Below are 25665 nucleotides of genomic sequence, written 5' to 3' on the forward strand. Positions count from 1 at the left end.
AAAGATCTCAGAAAACACAATCCATCTTCATATGTGAAAATTTAAACGAGACATTCCAAAATTAATATCTCAATTTTGTCATTTATTCTTGTATCATTAATTTTCTCACACACACTCAAGCATATCTATATTCAATTCAAATTAATAGAGCGCTATCACCTCCAACCAGGTCTCTGGAGCACTGGGATTTCAGTACTCGATCACTGTCTTCTAAGGGGTCACCTGTCTTCATGGAACAAGGACATAAAACCATGAGCTTAATCCTACTCCAGTCTGCTCAGAGCCGCTGCCCACATGGCCAAGGGAGTCTGTCAAACTGGCTAGCACCACTAAAGGTTAAGTGCTCCGTTCCCGAGGATGAAGTACTGACTAACCTTTAGCTGAAGTCTGATGCATGCGAATCTTTTTGGAAGCTACAAACTGTAGCACTCTCTCCACGTTATCCTTCATCTCTTGTTGGTTACTGGGACTCAACTGTACACCACTCAGTTTTTCTCCTGCTGTTAGGAGAGGGGAAACAAAACAGTAGCACATAAAGTCAGAAGAACATTATCAAAGTTTCATAGCAGCCAGGCGCAAACAAGGGAGGGGATACAAACACTAAAAGTCTCCATAAACAAAGGAGTGAGTTAAGTCCTAGTGTATGCACCAGGGGAAGTGGTTGGAGAAAAATGAAAAACTTTCAGAACGCTTCAGTCTTTCAGGTATAAACACACAGTCCTGTGAAGTTATTGTGTGTACATTTACTAATTCAACAAATATTCACGCTGTGTGCCAAACACTGTTCTGGGTACAACAGAGATCAGGGAACAAGGTAAACAAGAGTCTTCCCTCTTAGTTTAACTACAATATAACAAGTTACATTTAATATAATTTAAGGTAAAAATAAAAACAGAAAAGAATAGTGATCATGGCCTTTCTAATAATACAGTCTTGAAAAGTCTGAATAAGAAATATTTATATTTAGGAAAGTATGGTGGTTTGAGAGAAAATGGCCCCCAAAGGGAGTGGCACTATTAGGAGGTGTAGCCTTGTTGGAAGTAGTATGTCACTGTGGTTTTGAGGTCTCATGTATGCTCAAGCCACATCAGGTTCTCAGAATATTTCCTGTTGCCTGTAAGTCAAGATGAAAGAACTCTCAGCTCCAGCTCTAGCAGCATGTCTGCCTGCATGCTGCCTTGCTCTCCGACGTGATGATAATGGACGAAACCTCTGAACCATAAGTGATCCATCACAATTAAATGTTTTCCTTTTGAAGAGTTGCCATGGTTCCTGGTGTCTCTTCACAGCAACAAAAACCCTAACTAACTAAGACAGAAGGGCACATGCCAGGCTGAAGAGCCATACAAACCCCAACATGGGATTAGCTCAGCCTATCTGAGGGGCAAAAAGAGCAGTGTGGCTAGCTAGGCACGTAGTACATGCCTACAATCTCAGAAGTTGGGAGGCTGAGACATGAGGATCAGGAATTATCATCAGATTCATTGAAGTTAGCCATGGCTACAAAGCAAGTACTGGGCCAGCCTGCGTGACATCAGACCTTGTCTGAAAAAGAAAAGACCAGTGTGGCTAGAGTGGAGTTATCAGAGTCAAGACCCAGGAAAGGGCACCAAGCTAAGCAAGGCCAGTCACACAGGGCCTTGGGGACCCACAGGGACGACCCTGGATTTTATTCCAAGGGTAATGAAAAGCCAGTGGGGACTTTCAGACCGGATGGGGACATTAACTAGTTTGTGATTGTTTTCCAAAGTTGACTGTGTGTATATATAGATCATGAGTGGGGGATGAAACAGAGAGATTAGTTAGAAAGAGAGTCTAAATATTCAAGGCAAGCGATAAGGATGGGAAGGGTTAAAGTGGAAGAGAATGGCTGGCCAGAAGTCAGACACTGAGTATATTTTGAGTACAAAGCAGAAAGTACATGTTAAGAACTGGCTGTGGTTCAGGAGGGAAAGAAAATACTTAGGAATGACTTCTAAGATTTCTCCTTAGCAAGTGAGAGGATGACTTGAAGTGTTCCTTGACGAAGATGGAAGGTGGGGATGGGCAAGGATGGTAAAGGGCTTGGTGTGGACAAAGAAATACAAAGTTCTGGTTAGCTGCATCTAAGACATTCAAACTGTGGTGATCAGGACACTGTCTATGCAGGTCCAGAACTCAGTGAAAAACTGAAGCCTAATATACAAAATTAGGGAGAAGCCATGAGGTTTTCTCTTTTTGTTATGTACGTCTGAGTGTATATGAGGTATGTGGTGTGTGCACACATGCATGTGCATGGATGCACACATGGAAGAAGCTGGCATCTGCTCTGTCACTATATACTTCATTCCCTTAAAACAGCTTTTGGTTTTGTTTTTCCTGAACTTGGAGCAAGGGTGGTGGTCAGCAAGCCCCAGTGATCCTCCTGTCTTCATCCCCCACAGCTGGAGTTATAGATGCATTTGTGACCATGAATGGCTTTTTAAACATGGGTACTGGGGATTCAAACTCTAACCCTCATGCTTGCACATGAAGCATCACTGAACCAGCTCCTTGGCCCCTTGAGGTTATTTCAGGCTGGGGATAGACCTTAGTTGTAGAGTGCTTGCCTAGCATATTCAAGGCCCAGTTCAATTTGCAGAAACACACACACACACACACATACACACACACACACATATGAAAAGACAGTGTTTTGAAATCTGGATTTGGGGGAAACAAAAAGACATTAATACTGCTTCCCAGGTTTATAACATCTCTGGAAACAACACCGGTTATGCCACGAACGGAGGATGAGTAACTGATGGCCAACACCGATGCTCAACTTCACAGGGTATAAATCACCTAGGAAACAGGTCTCTCCGTTGAGGAACTATTTACCTTGGGTTAGCCTCTCTGGCCACACCTGTGAGAGAGTGTTTTAATTAAGTAAGTTAAGGTGGGAAGAACCCAAAAAGATGGGCAGCACCATTCCCTGGGCGTGGATCCTGGACTCGGGGACAGGAGAAAGTGAGCCAAGCACCAGCACTCGCTGCTCAGTCCTCTGGGTGTGGCTGCAACCTGACCGACTGCCGCGAACCCCTGCTACCACTCTTCCCACTCTGCTGGACTTCTCCTCAAACTGTGAGCCAAAGCAAACCCTCCTTCTTTAAGCTGCTTTGTGTCACAGAAAACAAAAGTACTGATACAGTTTCTGTTGAAGGAATACAGGTAGAAGAGCTTTCGTTTTTACCCTTTTGTGCCTATAGGTCCTGCTAGTCCACATGTAATCTATTTAAATAAGGGGAAAAGAAAATGCTTAAAATGGATTTGGGGATTTTTTTTTAATTTTTAGTGCATGCATGTGTGCATGCATGAGTGTGCGTGCATGCATGCTCATGCATGCATGTGTGTGTATGTGTACATAGAAGTGCTGATGACCTTGGAGTCCAGAAGAGAGATGCCTTGGAGCTGTAATTACATAAGTCTGTGAGCCACCCTACTTGGTTGATCTGCAAAATCAGTATATATACTTTTAATATCTGAGTCATTTCCCTAGTCAGGTCTTTGGAATTAAAATAGAACTAGGTTTGCACCTTTACCTGAATACTTCAGTATTTATGAACTTGCGAAGTGGCTGAGCCTTGTAAACCTCATCAGTAAAATAATATAGGTTTATCCTCCATAATCTAAAACTTTGAACTTACAAATGCTCCAAAATCTGAAACATTATTATTATTTTATGTATATGGGCATGTTCAAGTATGCCTATGTACTGTGTGCATGTCTGGTACCCAGGGAGGCCAGAAGAGGGCATCAGATTCCCTGGAACTGGAGTTAGAGATGTCACCATGGAGTTATATAGTCACCATGCTGAGTTCCAGTGGACCATGGGGCTCAAACCCAGGTCCTCTGGAAGAGCAGCCAGTGATCTTGACTGCTGAGCCAGCTCTCCAGTTAAAAAATCTGAAATGTTTTAAGCATCATTCTAGTGCTCAAAAAATTCTGATTTGGGGACATTTTCAGACTACGGACTTTCCATAATTTTTAGCTGTAAGTGCTCAACTCTCTCTCTTTACTTTTTTTTAATCCAATAGTTGAAGCATTTTTGGTACCAAGCATTTTGGATGAGGAGTACTCCCTTAATTCAACCGTATTACACAAAGAAATCAAAAGAGCATATTTTTTTTACATATACTAAGTACCTATTAATTAATTAATTTTTATAGATGGTCCCTTTCATTTCCTGGAAACAGAAGTAATAATATCTGTTTCCTAAGGGTGTGGTGGTCAAATAAGCTCACAAAATAGCAAGCATGCCACCAACCAGCGGCAATTACCCGTGCCACTGTTCCACTTATTACAAATGATTAGTCAATCGTGAGCTGTCTCCAAAAAAAGTACTCACAGATAGTCAGATAGGCTGCCTGTTACAAACCAGCTTCTTCCACACCACATACCTCCAGGACACCCAGCAATATCAATTGGTCAGTAATAAATGTTTGAGAACTGATTACATGCATTTGGCTGGGGTTTGTGGAACCATAAGGGCAAAGTATAGAGCATCATTCTCTTCAAGAGCTCGGTCTATGGAATACCTGATTGTCAGTCAGTGAGAGAAATCATAGCGGAGCAATGGAAAACACTTTGGACATACAAGACCCTAATAAGAAGAGAGCCTGAAGTTAGAGGAAAACCCTTCTGTGAAAACACATGGGTCTAAGTGTCACACACAGAAGAGAGTCCTATTGTTGGTGACATTTTCTCTTTTGGCCTGAATGCTATTCCCTTTTCTGTTTTTTGTTTGTTTTGTTTTTCCTTTGTGTGTCTTTGTGTGTGTGCATGCATGAGTGTTTTGTCTGCATGTTTATTTGTGCAGGAAAAAAAGTACTGGTTCTTTTGGCACTAGAGTTATAGATGGTTGTGAGCTGCCTCACAGGTGCTAGGAATGGAACCAGGTCCTCTGCAAGAGCAGCCAGTACACTCGACCATTGAGCCAACTCTCCAGGCTTCCCACTGTGCTTTTAACTTAGACTGCAGTTCTTCTGGAAGCCTGGAAGCCCTCCTCCTCTGTTTGACATGGATTCTTCTGCTCTACCATTCCTGAACCCCTAGGACTAAGGGAGGGTGATTCTTCTATGTACCCTCCTCTGCATGTACCCCCATCAGGATGCTAACATAGTAGTAAGACGGATCTCACTTTTCAGTCTTTCCAACTAGACTGGGAGCCTCTGAGGGCACTGGCAGGGCCAACATCTCCTCATATAATACAGTGCCTAGCACAGTGTTTATTGACCGGATGTAAATTAACCTTGGGCAAATATTTTAGGTCTTCCCAACTCCATTGCCATGAATGCGAACAACCTGCTTGAAGGGAGCATGGAGGAGAAAGAAGTCAGATTCTTGTCTACACTAGCATCAAAGTCCAAGGCCAACTGACCAACAATCTCGATGAGATAGGCCAGGATCACTCCATCTCGGAGATCCTGTCGCAGGTCCTGCACAGGCTTCACGGATGGCCTCTTCTTCAGCTGGGCATTCACCCAGGCCACATAGGCCTGCAGCTGTTGCTGGAAAATAAAAGGCGGAGATAAGGGAAAGATGGCATAGCAGTCTCATCCCCTATCCTGTCCCTGTAAGGCAGCATGAGAGGGTGAGGGACAGAGGGGAAGCTATATCAGGAAGGAGAAAAGGGTTTTAAGATATCCCAGAGCACATTCTAAAATCTTTAGCTTTAAGCTAACACCTAGGGATAAAGTAATCTCAGACTAATTCAGCACTGCAGCCACAGATAAAGAGACACACGCTTCCAGGGGTCACTCCCACTTTCCACACTCTGTTGAGAGGGATCAAGGCTGAGTCCAGGGCGCCAGCCAGAATTCAGGTACCATGATTGCTGCCAGCAACCCACCACACTTTGCAGTTATAGTTCCTCGTGTACTTTATGCACAATGGACCGTGACACTCCCACGAACTGATCTTGTGGAACCAGACACGAACCAGGACCCAAGCACAGTGCTGCCTCCCACAGCTGCTTTCCTTAGCATGAGATGTGGGTGTGGTCATCTCACACTCGACGGAAGATTTACCCTCCTGATCCCATAATCCTAGGATTGCTAGAGAGTTAGTTTTAATCTGTGTTTTATATTGTCAAAGAGGGTCTGGTTACATAAGATTGATGCGGGGAAGGAAAAGAAAGCCACCAAGTGGACTGTGATTCTGAGGACTGAAAAGCATTTTCCTTTACTTCACAGAAAGTTGGGGCCCTGTGCTGCCAGGAACCAAGAAGGTTTCTAGGTTGAGACATTTAGGGAACTCATTCCATCTTGCAGACAACCCTACACATTCCATTTTCCTTTAAAGCACAATTTGTATTCTGATGCTTATTGTCACCACCTAGTCAGAAGATAGACATTGTTATCTCAAAAGCACACAAAAAACATAACAGTCTGGAAGGCAGATGTTTCATTTCTGTAACAGCCCAAGATCCTGAACCTCAAAATTAAGTTCAAGGGCTAATTATATCAAATCATAATTTGGTTAAAGTACAGTTGATTTCTAAGTCACAAGCATTTCCTGGGTGAAAGGAAGCTGAAAATTACTAAAGGAAGCCAGAAATTACTTACTGGCTGCTTTCCTGGGCTCAGATGAAATCTGCCTTAGTTTCTTTGCTGATTTTTGGAAATCGCCATTGTAAGGCAGTGCTAAAGCGATAATCCATCAGCTACTTAAGCTATCGGACCGGTAATGACCAGAAGGAATTGGCAGGAGGGAGCTAACATTTATTGAGAGCCTGCACAAACTGAACACCATTTCTGGTGCTTGTCTTGTTTTTGTGGCACAAATGATTGAACCCAAGGACTGGTGTGTGCTAGCAAGTGATCTCCCCTTGAGCAATATCTTCAGCCCTGTTTCTGGTATTCTATTTTAATTACTGCTTCTGGTGTTCTGGTTTAAAGACTCAATGAATGTATCTGGCCTAGGGTCTGACACAAAATTGATGCTTACCAAAGGGTTGATTGCTTTTACATTTTATTTATTTTGTGTGTGTGCTTTTGCACACTACATGGTACAAGCGTGACGGTCAGAAGATAGCTATTAAGAGTCGGTTCTCTCCTCCCATCTTGCAGGTCTCGGGGACTGAACTTAGGATGTCAGGCTTGCACATTGAGCCATCTTGCCAATCGTGGCCATTATTATTGTTACCAGCATCATCTAATTTTATTCTCAAATATATATAATATATTAAAATATACATACTATATACTATATTATATCTAATATTAAAATACTATATATAAACACATAATATATATACATATATGTATAATATATAAACAAAACCCAAAACAACCAGTGTCTTAGGGGTTCTATTGCTGTGAAGAGACACCATGACCACAGCAACTCTTACAAAGGAAAACATTTAATTGAGTGGCTTACAGTTTCAGAGACTTAGTTCATTATTATCATGGCAGGACATGGTGGTGTATAGGCAGACATAGTGCTGGAGAGGAGAGTGGAGAAGGAGCTACATCTTGATCCCCGCGGGCAACAGGAAGTGATCTGAGACACTGGGTATATCTTGAGCATAGGAAACCTCAAAGCCCACCTACACAGTGACACACTTCCTCCAACAAGGCCATAACTACTCCAACAAAGCCACACCTCCTGATGGTGCCACTTCCTATGAGCTTATGGTGGCCAATTACATTCAAACTACCACAACCATAAAGCCAGTATTATTTCCATTTTATGGATAAAGTTTGGAGAAGTGACATAACTTCCCCAATGTCCCCAGAACTAGGACACAGCACGTCCAGTTTTAAAACCCAGTTAGCACTGCCTATGTATTACATTGCCTTGCTAACCAGCTCACTGCAGACACTCATCCCCAGAACGCACTGATACATAACATTCCAAGGTACTCAAAGTGGAGTGAGTGCTGTGCTCTGACTTAGGGAAACAAATTCGGAGCAGAGAGGGCATTAAGAGTAACACTGAGGGCTGGAGAGCTGGCTCAGGGGTTAAGAGCATTGCCTGCCCTTCCAAAGGTCCTGAGTTCAATTCCCAGCAACCACATGGTGGCTCACAACCACCTGTAATGAGACCTGGTGCCCTCTTCTGGCCTGCAGAGATATACACAGACAGAATATTGTATACATAATAAATAAATAAATATTAAAAAAAAAAAGAGTAACACTGAGGCGGTAAAACTCCTAGTAGGGGGAGGTGATACGCACCTGTAATACCAGCTTTGGGGAGATGGAGCCAGCTTGAGGCTAGCCTGGGCTACAAGGGCTCCTGTCTCAAAACACACAAAACTGCTAATCATTTTTCCTGTATCTTTCTCATCTAATTTATATTTTGAGACAATCATGTCTCACGATGAAGTCCTGGCTGGGGTGGAACTTGCTACATGGACCAGACTGACCAAGAACTCTCAGAAATCCTCCTGCCTCTACCTTCCAAGTGCTGGAATTATGGGCCTGTGCCATCACAACCGGCTCAACTTGCCTGTCTATAATATCAGCCACCTTTAATGCACCCTCAAAGCATTCTTGCTTAAAGTTCTTAATTGGTCTTCCATCATCCTTAAGATAAATCCTATTTCTTAGCTGCCCTGTAGTAAGCCCTGTCTGCTCTGCCTCACTCAAGGCTTTGGCTGTGCAATGGGAGTAGAACTTGGGAGTCTGGGATGATTTGTGTGATCTTCCGCTGTTGCTGGCCCTAATGTCTTCTTCAGGGGAGGGAATGAGAAGGCATGGTGTCAATGTCTCAGACACCCCTTCTCCTCCATGTCCCTGTCATGCCTCGGTCTATCCAGACTGCACACATTTCCTCAAGTGCATCATGGTTTCTCCCACGCCACTGCACCTCCCTCTGCCTGCCGATGCTTTGTAAAGTCTCAGTCAAGTGTCACTCTTTCTAGAAATCCTTCCCTAATCCTCTCACACTCCTCAGACTTTGCGAGGAAGGATTCTGTGTGCCGTTCAATTGGCTCACCAATCATTTGAGTGCAACCCATGGGACTACAAAGATCTCACACCTTCACACAGTGTGCAGGAGGCTAGGGAGATGGCTCAGTGGGTCAACTGCTAGTATAAATGCAAGTCTAAGGCTCTGAGTTTGGATCCTGAACACCCATATAAAAAACCGGGCATGGTGGGTGGTGCACACCTCTAACTCTAGCACTGGCATGGAGACAGGTGACAGGTAAAGTCATAGGAGGTCACTGGCCAGATAGTCTACCAAAACTCCAGGTCCAATGATAGACCTTTTCTCAAAAAATAACACAGAGAGTGATGGAGGAAGGCATCCCAACATCAGTCTCTGGCCTATATACACATACACACACCACACCACACATGCACACTATACACACACCACACCACACATGCATATCATACACACACCACACACACATGCACATCATACACACACCACACACACACCACACAATACATGCATACCACACATGTACAGCACACACCATATACATCACACACACCTGCACATCATACACATCCACACCACACATGTACACCACACACACACACCACACCACACACACACAAACATGCACACCACACACACACCACACCACACATACCCGCATACCACACACACACCATACCACACACAAATGCACAACACACCCACACAAATGCACACCACACCCACACACCACATACACACCCACCAAACCACACATACACACACACACACACATGCACACCACCACACCACACACGCACGCACACATACGCATACACACACACACACACACGAACCTGCTACCTGGAAGAAGCAAGTGCTACAAGGGGATGAACACAGCATCAGGCATTAGCCCAGCATGAAGTTCAAGAGGCTGATGAGCAAAGGTGACAAAGAGGTCAGTGAACTCCAAAGACCTAAGGTGGGAATAAGATCTCTGCAGGGAGTCAGCTCAGTTCAGAACTATTTGCTTCTTAGGATGACAAGTGCTCAACATATATTTGCTTCCAGGAGAGAATCATTTGTCACGTTTTATCAGGCCTGCACCTAAGCTACTGTAGAAGTTCATTGGGCAGGGACATGATTTTTCAGTAGGTCAAGCTAATGTCTTCTTAAGTCACCATAGCCTTGCCTTGGCTGCAAAGAAGCAAACAGTCTAGGATACGAAACTGACTGCTTGGTCTTCTCTATTTGATGCACGGCAAGACAACAGAGGGGCTCCTAACTACTTCTCACGCACATTAATCCCTGCCGGGTCCTCCAGCAGCGACAGTAACAGCCATCAAGTTTCAGAACATCTATCCTTTCTAAAGCTATGCTGGTGTCTTGCTAAACACATTTTTTTTTCTCTTGTTAATCTGATTGATTTGGATATTCTAACTACGAGGAAGACAAAAAATTGAGACTCAAAATAAGGTGAAAGAAGCTGTTCAAGGTCACCCAGATGGTGAACCATGGATTATGGGATTTAAATTTAATACCCAAGGCAAAAGTTCTCTCCACACCTAAATTAGCGCATCTCTGAGCTGTAAGGGAGTTGGTAAACCCTGAAGGATGCTCTTTAGTCTAAAGCACCCCTCCACAGGCGACGTGTGGGTCCCTTGTGTACCCCTCATCTACACTAAGTGGCTCTCGACTGCTCAGTGTGGTTCAGACCAGCCATATCAGCATCACTTAGGAATCTGCTGGGAAAGCAGACTATTCTTAGCATTTCCCAGCTCTGCCAAATCAGAACTTGTGTTTTAGCGGAATTCCCTGATGTCTGTATGCCCATCTGAGTGTGAAAAATACCAGCTCAGCCACGGCTTCTCTCTCTAGATGTATGGCAAGACAAAGAAGAGCCAGCGTGCCTCCTCAGCCTACGGGACCATCCTCCTTGCCTAGAGCTCTCTGAAATCCCGTCCCTCCACGCCTACTGCAGTGCATTGGAGGTAAAGGATGTGTGGAGCTCCCTCGCTTATTTCTCTGCTTTCTTTTCTTCTTCGCTTCTGTTTTTCCTTTTGTTTCCATTGTTGGCTCACATGGACAGGGTCATTCAAAACCCCTAAGGATTAGTTTTTTTAACTTAATAACTTTTCATTGTGAAATAATTTCTGGCTCATGAAAAGGTAATTGTGGGCTGGGATATGGTTCCACAGGTAGGCAGCTTGCCATGCAGAAGACTCTGGGTTCAATCACCAGCACTACATAAAGTGGGCGTGGTGATGACGTGTCTATAACCCCTTCAGGCAGGGAGGATCAGAAGCTACACAGCAAGTTTGAGGCTGGCCTTGACTATATGATATCCGGGTTTTGTTTTGTTTTTTAAAATGGTAACTACACAAAGAGTTCATCTCTACTCATTGCCAGATCACCACGAGAGAACCACAGCATAGCGACCAAAACAGGAAACTACAATTTACATAATCTACAGACTTCCTTTAAATTTACTTTTTAAAAGGGTGCTGCATGGGTCTTGGCATCAAAAAAGTTGTCAGGATTGGCAGCAAGCACTGAGCCATCTCACCGATCTTTAGTTTTACCCCTGGTTTTCTGACGATGAAATTCAGGTTATAGATTTTGGCAAGGATATCATACCTTTCTGGGGGCTTTTTATTTTTTCTTTCTTCTCCTCTCCTCTCCCCTCCCACCCACTCCCCTCTTCTCCCCTCCCCTTCTCTCCCCTCCCCTCCTCTCCTTTCTCTCCTCTCTCTCTGAGATAGGGTCTCATGAAGGGTCCAGGCAAGTCTTGAATTCGTTATGTAGTCAAGGAAAACTGAACACCTGTCTCTACCTCCCAAATGCTGGGATTCTAGGCAGGCTACAATGCCTGGTTGTATGTGGTGCTGAAGACCAAACCCAGAGCTTCACACATGCCAGGCAAGCATTCTACCTACGGACACATCAAAGATCTCCAGCAGAGAAAGTATGACAGGATCCCTGGAGCTGGGACAATGTGGCTAGACTCCTTACACCCTGACAGATCAGGAAAAGGACAGAAATGAATTTGAATGCCCCAGGCAGGCATTCTTCATATATTAAGAATGTCAGATCCTAGTTTGGGTTATGTCACGCATTCTGTCCAGTTCATGAGTAATCACTTTATTTATGGTGGAGTATTAGGAGGTTTTGTTTTTCATTTTTGTTAAGCCCCTAAATTTTGAAACATAGTTAGAAAGCCAAATTAAGAGGTAAAAGAAAAATTCCTTGTATGCTTTCATTTTCACTTTTAGATCTTATATCCAGTTGGAGTTCTTGTATGATATGAAATTCAGCTCTAATTTATCCTTTCCCAAACGGTTAGCCACTTGTTCCAGCACCATTTATACAAACACAGCCCTCTATTCCAATGATTTGAGACACTACTTTATCACATTCTAAATTTCCATAAATTCCTGGGCCTATTTCTGGGCTTTCTATTCTGCCTCACTGGTCTATGTCTACCCATGCACCAGCACCAAAATGTGCTACTCAGAGTCTATTTACTAAGACAAAGCCTCACTTTGTGGCCCAGAACAGCCTCAAACTCGTGATCCTTCTGTGACAGCCTCCCAGGTGCTTGCGGAGGGATGGCTGGCTTGTGTGTCCCAATCTGATCTCCAATTCACTAAGTAGCTAAGGGTGACCACGACCAGGTTAGACCAGGATCCTCACGAGGGTGGTGAGGGTCGAACCCTGGGCGTCACACATTCCAGGCAAGTACTCTACAAGTGAACTATACTCCCATCCCCATGAAATTATGTTAATATCTTCTAGGGCCAATTCTCATTCCCTGAAAACGATCTTGCTGCTTTCTTAACTAGTCTTGTCTATTTATTTCTCCATGGGAACGTCTATTTCTGTCTAATTTCCTAAAAATGGCCACATATCTATACAGAGATCTATAAACTCTTTTGTGATTTTTTTCCTGTTTCAATGGCTATTTTTCCATGTCCATTTCTAATTTTATATATTTGTTTTCTCCCCCTTTCTTCTTTATTATGTTAATTAATGGTTCACCAATCTTTGCAATTATCTATTTTAATAGGAACATCCATTGTCAAAGAAGGCAATGAAGAGACCAAGTGATGAAGACCAGACCCTAAGTGAAAGCATTACCAGGTAGAAGATGACACTCCAGAAACAAATCAAAGGTGTGACAGGAAGTGGCACTGAGGGAAAGGACCCAGAAGCAATGCTGAGGACTGGCTGGCTGGCAGTGCTGTAGGGATAAAGGGGACCTGGAGACCTGGGCAAAGCAAACAGTTCAGTTCTGTGCACAGTCTGAACTATTTGTAGAACACCAGGGTGGGGATGTTTTCCAGGCAGCTGACAAAATACAGATTCAGAGTACAAGGCATGGGGCTTGGACTGAAGACACACATTGAGAAGTCTCCCTGTGGGGCTGGAGGGATGGCTCAGCAGTTGAGACAGAGGACCTGGGTTCAATTCCCAGCACCCACATGGCAGTTCACAACCATCTGTGACTCCAGTTCCAAGGAATCCGACACCTTCACACAGATATGCACAAAGGCACAAATACCAGTGTATATAAAATTAAGGTAAAGTGTCTGTGTATGTGATTGTGTGTGTGTTTGCAAGTCAAGCAAGAACTGTGCAAATGACTGCCTTCCACTGAGCACTTCCTACAGGCCAGGTACTGTGCTAAGTACTTGACCACATATTTTCACGTACTGACCACCTCGCTCGCACACCCTGATCCCTCTGGGAACGATTCTTCATATTTGATAGGTGTGAAAACTGAGGTCATGCGTAGCAGCACAGCTACGGTCACAGGGCTGGTCCATAGCAGAACAAAGATTTGCGTTCAGTGCTTATTCCACATCCTGCCTTCCAAAGCATTCCAGAAAGCGAGGCAAACTATAAGAAGTTATTTGGTATAAAAAGTTTGAGGAGGGCATGTGAGGGAAAGAAGAGAACTCAAATGCACTCAATGCCTATTCTAGTTAGAGAGAGAAAGAATGCATGCATTACCTCATTCAACCATCAGACCTGGCTGGCTAGTATTTTGATATCTGGGAGGAGTCCCTCGATTGAGAAAATATCTCCAGCAAACTGTCCATAGGCAAATCTGCACAGTGCTTTCTTGATTACTGACTGGTGTGAGAGGGCCCAGGCCGCTGGGGGTGGAGCTGCCCCAGGAAGGTGGTCCTGGTGGTATAAGGAAGCAGGCTGAGCAAGCCATGAGGAGCACGCTAGTAAGCAGTGTTCTCCCATGACCTCTGCTTCAGTTCCTGCCCCTGCTTCCCATGATGATTACTTTGATGTGGAAGTATAAGCCAAACAAACCCTTTCCTCTTCAACACTGCTTTTAGTAATGGTGCTTTGTCACAGAAATAGAGAGCAAACTAAGATAGGACCCAGTCATTAAAATCATTGTTATTTATGCCATTTTTATATGGGGAAACATGCCCAAGTCACACTTCTAATAAGTAGTCAAACCATTCCATCTTACTCCAAGGAATATATTATTTCTCCTATAACAAAGAAACCGGAGAATTATCAACAAATGGTGGGCCAGTGAGATGAACTTAGTTCCGCAGGTAAAGGTACTTGCTAAACTGAACTAAGTCCCCAGATACCGCATAAAGGTGGAAAGAAAGGATGGACTTCCAAAGATGTCCACTGACCACCACATCATTATACTGATTTTTTAAGGGGGTGCAAGGGTTAGGCTAGGGAAATGTCTCTGCTTAACACACAAGCATTAAGAAAGGAGTTCAGAACCCTGAAACCACATAAAAGCTAGGAGAGCATGACAATCAGCGAGAAGGTGGAAACAAGGATTCCAAAGAGTAAGCTGGCTGGACAGACCAGCCAGAAAGGGGAAGTTCATGGTCTACCTCAGTACACAAGGTGGTGTGTGATCAATGAAGACCCATGACATTAGCCTCTAGCTTCCACACATATGTAGTGACAAACACACATGCACACACACACACACACACACACACTCATCTGTAAAGGGGGAAATGGTGAGATGAGCAACAAAAAAATGTCAGGAGACTTAGGAAGAATCAGGGCAGAGCGATTTGTGGCAAGGAATTCAAAGAGAGGCTCTAGGACAGCAGCAGCCTGAGGAAGTGGAGGGCCATCTGATGTAATAGTAATAACAGATGAGTCTGGTGACCTTTCGGGGGAACAGATCCTGTAGAAGTGCCAAGGCTGCAGTCGGGAGGTAGTGAACTGAGAGGACCCCAGGAGGCAGAAAAATAAAAACAAGAAGGAAGTGAGCGAGGGTCCTAGCTAGAAAGAAAAATAGCACAGGGAAGGAGTGGCTTTTAGGATGAGACTAATTTGCAGGTTGGGGGAAGGGGTTAGTGAAAGGAAAACGACCAAAAGAAGGGGACACTTGATGCAGCAAGGCTGGGAGGGGAGGAAAAGCTACTTCCTCCCATCCAGAGTGAGGAGTCGTGGGAGAAGAGTGGAGGTGGAAAGCAGAAAGCTAAAAGGTTGGTCCCAGTCCCCTTTACCCCAAGTCGGTCATTCCTGGAAAGAGGATCAACTGAGAGAGGAAATCAAGGGAGGGAGATTGAGAGCAGACCCTGTGGGAGCACGGAAGACACTCTGCAGCACTAGGTGCTTGGCCAGGCTGGAGAGCACAATGCTAGGAGTGAGTCACCTGGAGAGGTGAAGTCATTGACTCTAGCGCGGCTCAGCAGGCCTGGACCATTCGAGGAGGAACCAAGCACAGGCGGACAGGGAGAAGGGAGGGAGGATGGAAGTCACTGGTTACAGAGTCAGGGCCAGGGAGAAAAGATGAAACCGGTGGATAAGACAAGAGGATGGAAAACACCGGGGAAAGAAGAGGTTGATGGAACAAAAATACTAATTTTAATGAAATTAATAGTGGGTTTTGAGCAGTGCCAGGGTTCAAGACATCAGGTGTAGAGTCAGACGTGGGAATACGCACCTATAACCACAGCACTCAGAAGGCTGAGGCAGGAGGACTGCTGTGAGTTTAAGACTAGCCTGGGCAATACAGTGAACTTGAGGACATCCTGGGTGACAGAATGACCCTCCTTCTCTAAAAAGATGTTTTTAAAGGTGTAAGCGACATGGTGGGAAAAGTTCCAGATGTGACCTTGATCAAGTGGCCCAGAGGTGTTGACTGCAGCACAAGGGGCGTGCGGGAACTAAGTCTTCATTATGACGGAGCCGTAAGTCCTCCCATGAGCTTAGAAGACATTAAGATGCTGTGGCTACTTTGTTATGCCCAGATTCATATAGTTTTTTTTTAAAAAAAAAAAGAAAAGAAAAGAAAAAAACTGGCAAGTCTTAAGTTAAATCGACTATTTTTTGAATGACTAGCTGGCATTTGGGACATCTATCACTACTCACACTGGCGGAAGTCAGCCAAATGGAATCTAGCGAGAGTGTTCAGAGCTTCACTGCATGGGGAAATTCTTATCCGAGGTGAGGGGTTAGATTGCTCTTCTCCAGACTCAGCTCCACACTTTTCTAGCTAACTTGGGCGGGGGTGGGGGTTCCAGCTTCTTAACTGGGGGGGTCTAGTGTCCCTGAGGCCTGGAAATATCTGCTCTTCTCACTTAAGGGGCTGGAAGGACCCTGCTCCTCTGCTACGAATGCCTGCGGCTGGCTCTAGAAAGCCTAGTTTAAAGGACAAAGTCATTCTTGTGAGGAGCACCACCCACTTCCCGTCGGGTGTCAGATGCTTACCTTAGAAGAGGCTGTGGTGTGGGCCCAGCCCTGCCTGGCTCAGCTGCTTGGCTTTAACAACAGATCAGGGCATCTTCCTCCACAGCAGATGAAACACTGTATGCTTTTTAAAGCAAGAGGCTGCCACTCTCCTAAGTGCCACCACTTGTTTTATTTTCACCTCCCACCTTTTTTTGTATTATAGTACTCTTCAAATTGTAACTTATATAAAGCTAGATATTTGTTTTGCATTGCGAGGTATTAAACCTTAGGTCGCAACACACTCAACAAGCACTCTACTTGAGCTATATCCTCAGTTCCCCAAAGCCAAATGTCTTTTAAAAATATTTGTACTACCTTCATCTATTTATTTGTGTGTCTGAGTGTATATCTAGGGAGGTTAGGGTATGTGAACATATAACACGCATGTGGAGGTCAGAGGACAACCTGAGGGAGTAGGTTTTCTCCTTCTACCATGAGGCTTGTAGGGATCAAACTTGGTCATCAGACTTGGTGATGGGCCATCTCATAGGCCCAGAGTTTTAGTTAGCTAAGCTGAGTTTTTTATATGTATGGGTGTTTTGCCCATCACATGTGTGTCTGGCACCTGTAGAGGCCAGAAGCAGCTACTGGATCCCCTGGAACTGGAATTACAGATGGTTGTGAGCCACCATATGGAAACTGGGAATCAAACCTGGGTTCTCTAGAAGAGCAGCCAGTGCTCTTAACTACTGAGTCATATCTCCAGCCCCCCAATTTTTTTAAATAGGTCTTTCTGGATAGGACTGGGGTTGAGGGTGGTCTCGGAGCCTAAAGCACTCATGCCCTTTTTCTTCCCTGCTAAACCTCCCCTCCAGTTTCCCTACTCCTCCTTGCACCTGGCTCCTAAAAGAACTAAAAATAAAAAATTCATTTCAGTTGTGTGTGTGTGTGTGTGTGTGTGTCTGTGCACAAGAGAGAAAGATAGACAGAGATACAGAAAGACAGAGAGAAACACAGAGACAGACAGAGATACAGAAAGACAGAAAAACATAGACAGACAGACAGACAAACAGAGAGCAAGTGCCCCAGAGTCCAAAAGAGGGTGTCAGACCTCCTGGAGCTGGGGCATGGTGGCCTGTGCTTGTGATCACAGAGGTGTTAAGATGAGATGGAGACAGGCGAACCCCTAGAAGCTCCCTGGCCACCCACTCTAGGCTCCTTGGCAAAATCCCAGGCCAATAAGTGAACTTATTTTAAACAAAAGGCAGAGGGCACCTGAGGAGTGACCTGCTCACACAGGTGAGCACGTATGCACACATGCACCTGAGGAGTGGCCTGCCCACACGTGTGAGCACGTATGCACACATGCACCTGAGGAGTGGCCTGCCCACACAGGTGAGCACGTATGCACACATGCACCTGAGGAGTGGCCTGCTCACACAGGTGAGCACGTATGCACACACGCACCGGCACCCACACAAACCACACTTAGACGTTGTGATAAACCAGGCTGCCCGTTTACTCATGACAGGCTGTCTGTAGAGGAAGGAATGAAGGCATCCCTGGGAAGGGGGCAGAGAGCGGGGAGCCTTGCTGCCAGAGCTGGAGCTCTTGCTTTTCACTAAGTCTGAACTGCTGCTGTGGCTCTGCCTTTTCTGTGGTTTAGTTTTTCAGATTTTCCTAAGAGTCCATGAGTCACTAAGTTCCACTTCCGATTTCTTCTTGTTCAAGTTGGGTTTTGGCACTTGCAGCCAGATTTTCACAAAGAAAAAGGAGCAAGGCAGACAGTTGGTATATACTGTGTCCAGGACGGTACAGAACCTGTCGATTTGTCTTGACTTTCACCTTTAAGTTGTTCTGGGGAAGCTATAAAGATGCCAGTGTCCCGGGCTAGAAATAGGACTCACAGCTTAAGGGCACTTGCTGCTCTTGCAGAGGACCCTGGTTTGGTTTCTAGAACCTATGTATCAGCTCACAACCCGCTGTAACTCCAGTTCCAGGGATCTGGCTCTCACTTCTGGTCCCCACATATATATATACATATATATATATGTATATGTATATATATGTATACATATATACATATATATGCATGCAGACAAAACATTCATAAATGTAAAAAATAAATGGTTTTTAAAAGATGTCGGTGTAATGGATAATTCTAGAAAGGCAGAGATTTTATGATAGCTCTGAGTCAGGCCTCCGAGGAAGGAGAAATAGAAGCAGCAGAGGTCTAGCTATCTAAGCAGGCTTTGAGTCTGGCAAGGCTCATAGGTGACCGCTTTCATCGGCTTCCTCCAAATCACTCCGTGTACCTTATGTCTGGGTTCAAACTCTCAGAGTAGACAGTTCTAATCACATTCTTCGTCTGGGAAGGGACTCTTGGCCTTGAAAGCCTTCCTGTTGCTGCCACAACTTTCCTTCTGTTTGTCTTTGGGACCTGCCCTTTCCTCCCAACAACTTCATAACCTTAGCCTCTGCTCCCTGCCCCTCAGCAATAGAGATCAAAGACTGTTTATGAAGAGGATTTGTTTGGGTAAAGCTGCAAAAGCAGGTTGTAATTTTCACAGGGAACTCCATGTTGCTAGTTTAGAAATATCCAAGGGCTTTGGCTCTGTGGCTCCCTGCTGGCCAACGGGAAGAGCAGCAAGTGCTAGAGAAAGTGCAGGAGACTGAATGGCCAGAAAGAAAATTAGCTTAACAGGGAGACCAGAGGATACCTGTTTAGAACTCAGACGTTCCAGCAGCAGAGGGTGAAAAAGCAGTTCCTCAGACATAAAAGTCCAAGTTAGTTATGACGGGGTTATATTCTGCCGCAGAGGAAAAAAACTCCACAATATTGGATTTCTTTTCTATTAATTCTTTTTTGTTTTGTATTGCTTTTTCGAGACACAGTTTCTCTATATAGCTCTGGCAGTCCTGGAACTCAGCCTGTAGACCATGCTGGCCTCAAACTCAGAGATTGACCTGCCTCTGCCTCCCAAGTGCTGGGATGAAAAGCGTGCGCCACCACCGCCCGGCCCTTTTCTATTAAATCTTTTGGCCCTTTACTGATGCAGTGTATTTTGTTTATTGTACTTGGTGGTCAGTTGGGTTAACACAAAAGTATCATTAAAATTTCTTCTTCCTCAAGAATATAAACAGACGAGGCTGTTTATATCAATGTTCAGCTTTATGGCCAAATGATCATATAGAAAAAGGAGAAGAGCTAAGGTTTTTCAGAATGATACCATTTCATAAACTTACCATAATCTTATAAAATTTCCAATACGTATAAGCACTCTAAATAGTCTCTGTACCTTCATGAATACATGTTACAAGGTTAGTGCTCAATAAGCGCATGAGAATGAATCTTTAGTCAATCCATAATCTAATCAATCAATCTATAGTCTAGGGTGTCTCTTAGTTTAGAAACAGAATATCTGGCTCACCGTCAGAGCTTCTGATACCAGATTCACCCCTTTACTAAATGTGGCCAGAGAAGGCTACGTGGATGACCACTACAGTGGGGATTAGCTTAGGAACCAATATGGAAATTCATTCAGAAAAGCATGGGTTTGAGCCTTTGGTTCCTCCAGCCAGGACAAAGCCCGTCGAGGCAGATGAAGTACTATTCATGTTCAAACTCTCTAAACCACCTGGGGGCGGGGAGTGGCACCTGGCAAACTGTGCCCTATCACTGCTGCACATGCCTGGCCTGCCCATCACTCAGCACGGGGAACACACGGCTGCCCAGTAGCTTTCAGCCAGAGAGCATCTGTGGAGCTGGCATTGGCACCGGTGGGAACAAAGCCAGTGAGGCTGGGTGGGGAGTGAGGAAGTCAGCCTAGAGAAAAAAATCAGGCTGAGAGGAGGAGTGCTTCGCTACCTTAAAAACTTAACGGGCCTTTCATTTCTTCAGCGGAGTGCTGGGGAATTCATTATGAGAACGCCTGAGAGCCTCTTTTAGGCCCAGTGCTGCAACCCTACTTCCTGGAATGCAGGAGGCACTAAAGGGGATGCTCCCAGCAGCTCCTCTGCCTGTCGGGTCTTCGCCTTACTCAGTATCGCCATGACAGGATGAGGCCAGACGAAGGCTCACACTCTGCTCTCAGGGACTAACAAGCAGATAAATTCCCTGCCCCCACCCTTCCCTTTAAAAAACAAAACATTTATTTATCTATTTATTTATTGGGGGGTGGGAGTAGGTGGGCACCTGCCAAGGTGTGTATGTGGAGATCAGAGGATGGCATGCAGGACTCAGTTCTACCCTTCCGAACTCAGGTCACCAGGCTTGGTGGCAAATACCTCTACTCACTGAGTCATCTTTCCACCCTCGTGACCCTGCCATTTTTTCCAGATAAGGACTTGTTATGCTGCCCATGATGATCTAAATATGCCAACACAGGGTCTAAGCCACCCTCCTGCCTCCAGACCTGCTGAGTCCAGCAATGCGCTACTTCCCTCAGACAAACATGTATGATCTTAACGTGGCTTTTCAATATGTCTAATATGTCTTTTCTACTCGGAGAAAAACAGGCAGGGGAAAATCTGCCAGTTCACACGGCCAGACACTGGCTTCACTTTCAGCCTCTTAGCCATTCCCAGCAAGACTAGGCAGAAGTTCCCTCTTTTCCACTAGCAACATGTCTGCACTGCCACAAAGTTCCCAAGTATGATGCTTTCTTTATCTTCGTTGGCCTGTAAACTCCATTAGGAAACAGATTCTGTTATTTGGTTTCTATTTCCAGAGCCTGGCACAGTGCCTGGTAAACACAGTAATTCACTGAGTGTTTGGTGAGTGATTGCCTGCACACATATGCCAGCTAAGCGGCGGTGGTGGTGGCGGTGGTGGTGGTGGGGACCTGACCTCAGTGAACACGAAGGTGGATAAGTATTTGCTTCTTTTCATGGTTTATTAATTAGAAAGTCTTCAATCTCCCATAAACATTACTCTTTTGTGGTATTTATGGCATTAGGCATCCTATTGGGGTTTTCCCATAGGTTTTGTCTCTCCCTATACACTTCTCAACAGCTGTAAATATATTCCCCTCATTCAATGAACGAATAAACGAATGGTTACTGGTCAAACCATATTATAAATATAGGTCTACTAAAATCTCCAAATAAAAAACACCAAAGTTTTTAAAAAGAAGTTTGTCCCCCAGGAGAAACACTGGCAGAATTCATATTGCCAAAGACAATGTTAGTATAACAACCAATACCAAGTAGCTTGAACTAGGTGTTGAGGGACATGCCTGCAACTCCAGCACTGGGGAAATGGAGACAGGATAATCAGGAATTCAACATCATCCTTTACCTACAATGTTCAGGGCCAGCCTGGGTCACATGAGACCCTGTGTCAGAAACAACAGGCCTGGGAGATGGGTCAGTCGGTGAAGTGTTTGCTATGTAAGCATGAAGACCTGATACCCAGCACCTACATAAAAAGTCAGGCCCAGCAGCACTAGGGAGGCAGAGACAGGTAGATCCCCAGAGCTCGCTGGCCAGGCTGGCTAGTGGAATCAGTGAGCTCCAGGTTGGGTGAGAGGCCCTGCCTCAAAAAGCAAGGGGAGAATAACTGAGGAGGACACTTGGCGTCAATTTCAGGGTTGTGCACGTATACGCTGCACACACCCACCACACAAATAGCTTTGAAACAAATGCAAAATAAGGAAGTAAAGAATTAGAGAAAAACCCATTCTAGCCAAGGTGGGTTACTAATGACAGTAGCTAAAATCTATGGATAACTCACAGTAAAAATTAACCACGTCAATACAAGAGACTGCTTTAGCAGCGCTGGCACGAATCAGTTCTGTGACGTCTTTGCCAGGCATGCTGAGGCCAGGCCTCTAGGTGGGCAATGTGAGGAAAGAAGATTCTGTCATACGCAGTTCTATTCAGTGGCATTTGGACTGAGGAGAGACCAGCAGTAACTACAAGGAAGCCTTGATTCAAAGGGCAGGGTTTCTCTTTGCTGCTGGCTTTCTTTATAATTAACCAATTAAGGCCATCTCCCTGTCTCCTGTGGGAGTTTTCTCTGCCAGGAAGAATGAGGTTGCAGCCCTAACCACACAGACCTATAATAAACCATCGGGGTGATGAAGGATAGCTTCAGATATACTTAGATTATTCCCAAGAGGTGGCTGAATGTGTGGTATTCTTAGCCTCAGTAGAAATAATTTCTCAGAGGAATCAAGTGTATTCTGACACACTCTTTTAAGTCCCCTTTTATAGTCTTATCATAGGATTCTAACAAAAGAGACTGAATATTACTGGGCCTATTAAGCAACCTTGAGCCTGGACTAGATCAAACAGGGCTCCCACCAACCACACCAATTACTTCACTAATCCTGTTATTCCGTAGCATATTATGTGGCAGTATATGGGGAGGGATGAAGAAAATGTTGTTATGTATGTGGAAGATTGTGTTAACTAAATTTAACATTAATATTTATACTACTTAGAGGTATAAAATCAAAGTACTATTTTAGTTTTCAAATCTACTAAGGATTCTACTACTAAGGAGCACACGAGCCTGCAGAGAGAGCAGTTTGTGGGATGGGTAGACAATTTAGACATCAGAGGACACAAAGACACATTACTGGACTGTTCTTAACAGAAGAGTTAATCGCAAAGTTGTCTGCCTGCTGTTTATAGGAATATTCCATTACCACTACAGGAAAAAAAATATTTCACCTCCCTTTCCCCTTGTTTTGAAAGAACTGGGTATTAGGCAATATTTATGTACAGAGGCATGGGAATAATAGCCATGCAGCTTCGGTTTCACAAGGGTCTTCAGATAAAGATTTAGAAATGAAAAAACCCAGCAGAAAGCAAAGGCTAAGACTTGGCTCTGTGCCAGTTCCCTTCTAATCGGAAGATGGGTCCTGACACCAGAGAGCTGGGTTAAATCAGAAGAAGGGAGAGGCCATGAGAGGATCCAGGGTCTTTTGCCACAATTGGTGAACGGGTTGGATTGACACAGTTAAGGACCAGAGAAGGCCCAGGGGCAGAGAGGGAGAAGAGATGAAGGAGAACACAGGAGGCCCTTAACGAGGTGTGATTCCTGGCTCTCTGTGTTTCACCCCTGGGTCTGAGGCTCTTTGTTAACCAGTCTCTTACTGTGTTCAGTCAGGAGTGATGTGAAGATGAGGAGGCCAGTCCTGCAGGCAGGACACACACTCTGCCCGTCAATGAAGGTTGTGACACCCCTCGGCCAAAGGAAAATTCCAGCACAGTTGGTCATACTGGCAGAACATTTCCGTTGGATTTTTTTTTCTCTGTCTGTGTGAGGAACAAGGCTGGGGCACAGGGGCCAGAACTGGGGAATGCTCTAACGCAGGTCAGAAGGCAGGGCTTCTTAATTAGAAACAGGGATCAAGGAGGGAGCCTGTCGTGCAGCTGTAGGAAAAAAAAAATCCTACATGGAAATTCATGAGAATGGTTGGTTGCCTCTAGGGGAAAGGGTTGGGTAGGGGGTGGAAGCAGGGAATGGCACAAAAGGCTCTTCCGTCTTGCCTGTAATGTTAATATTTAAGAAGAAAATTGAGTTGGGGTGTAGCTCAGAGGTAGAGCCCCTAGTCATATGCAAGGCCTAGGTTCAGTCACCAGTGCCTGGGAAAAACATGATTTTATATGTTATCTGGCTAAAACCTGATTTTCAAAACACAAGGGCTGCCTTAAAGGGTGGAGGAGTAGGGCAGTGGCAGAGCATCCACACAGCATGCCCAAGCTCCCCTCCCCAGAAATCCATAGAGAAGGGAGAGGTGGCCAGAGGAAAAAGTGGGCAGGAAGCCATGGCCAATAGCCTATCCCTTCGTGGCTGCTGGGGTAAGGCAACCAAAAGGATTGTGAGGAGCGAGGGCAAATGGCAAGGGTCTCCAACAAGAATTGCCTGGATCACAAAAGAAGCAAACGGAAGAGGTAATAGAATTCTGAGAGAAACTTGTGAGGAGAAAACAAGCCTAGCCCACCTTTCCTGTCAGATTGAGGCTCCTCAGCAGTTCTCACAGGAGGGATCACATATTGGCTCCTGAAACTGGGCCTGTGACCCAGGTTGCTCCTCTTAGCGAACCTTGTCCTCGGTGGTGGAGGACACAACGTGCGGGAACTCAGGGAATTCCCACGTGGAATGGGCCCCTCGTGTGGACCACCCGCAGTCTCCTGCCCTCTCAAACTTTCTACCAATGCCACACCACCACACCCCTCCCGTGACTCATTCACTTAGCTCCTGAAATAGAAAGAGCTCTGCTGTCTCCAGTTCAGGACTTCCCTCAAGGATGTCCCCGGAGAGTCCCTGGGAGGCGTGAGGTCTACCTTTCTTGCAAGGAGACGCCTTCTGAGTCCGTGGTCCTAAAAGACCTCCGCGCTCAGGAAGGCCACCATCCAGCTTAGAGAGAGGCCCACCGCCCTTCTGATGTCCTCAGGTTCGAGCATCTTTCTGCACCGCACCCACCACCTTGGCTCTGCCACCAGGCTCTCCAACCCTGACGTGTGTGATGTGCTCTGGGCTCCCCCGGAGGATGCCCGCCCCCCAGGATCCCCTTCCGGAGATTAGGCGGGAGGCACGGGGTGACGGGGAGCTGAGGGTGGGAGGAGCGGGGCAGTTACCTCATTGAAGCCCTCCTGCAAGACATCCAGTAAGTTCCCGCGGGTCAGGCAAGCTAGCATTGTTCCTGCCGTGGGGCTCCCCGGGTGGGGTCGTGCCGCCGCCTCCTCCTCCCTCTGCACACAAAGGCGATCAGCTCAGCTAGCTCCCTGGGATCTCTCCCGAGTCCCGCAGGCCACTTACTGGAAACCGAGACCCGAGCCAAACTAGCGGCTTGCACTGGGCATGCTCGCGCGCGGGCCGCAGCCGGAGGGGCCGGGCGCCCTGCTGGTTCCTATAGAAACAGCCGGGCGCGCACGGCAGGCACGGAGAGGTAAGAGGCGCTGAAGGCCAGCTCCGGGCCGCCCGGGAGTGCGGGGAAGCCGAGGGCGCGCGCACACGCTCCTCCGGACTGGCGCGCGCGCAGCGAGCACTCACACACGCGTGCACACAGACTCACACGCGCTGACACAGTGGGCTTGAAGCGTGAGCTTACAATCACTACGCTGCAGGTTTGGAGGCGG

At 45.7% G+C, this 25665-nt stretch overlaps 1 protein-coding gene across 5 annotated transcripts in view; it reads right to left on the reverse strand.

Moving 5' to 3' along the window:
- The window catches only part of Dixdc1 (DIX domain containing 1), a 73776-nt gene extending 48334 nt beyond the window's left edge, over positions 1-25442 (reverse strand). The window contains exons 1-3 of one of the 5 annotated variants that reach the window (XM_041638554.1): positions 25165-25442; positions 5399-5528; positions 375-500 (exon numbers count right to left, since the gene is read on the reverse strand). In XM_041638554.1, coding sequence (XP_041494488.1) covers positions 375-500; positions 5399-5528; positions 25165-25224 — 316 coding nt within the window. In that variant the 5' untranslated portion in view covers positions 25225-25442. The remainder of the gene's footprint in view (positions 1-374; positions 501-5398; positions 5529-25164) is intronic. The other 4 variants (XM_041638550.1, XM_041638549.1, XM_041638551.1 and 1 more) reach the window with 4 other exon arrangements.
- Positions 25443-25665: the final 223 nt, after the last annotated feature.

This window comes from Microtus oregoni, unplaced genomic scaffold (assembly GCF_018167655.1).
Source record: "Microtus oregoni isolate MIOR12 unplaced genomic scaffold, Mior012 000055F_ref0000237, whole genome shotgun sequence".
NCBI lineage: Eukaryota > Metazoa > Chordata > Mammalia > Rodentia > Cricetidae > Microtus > Microtus oregoni.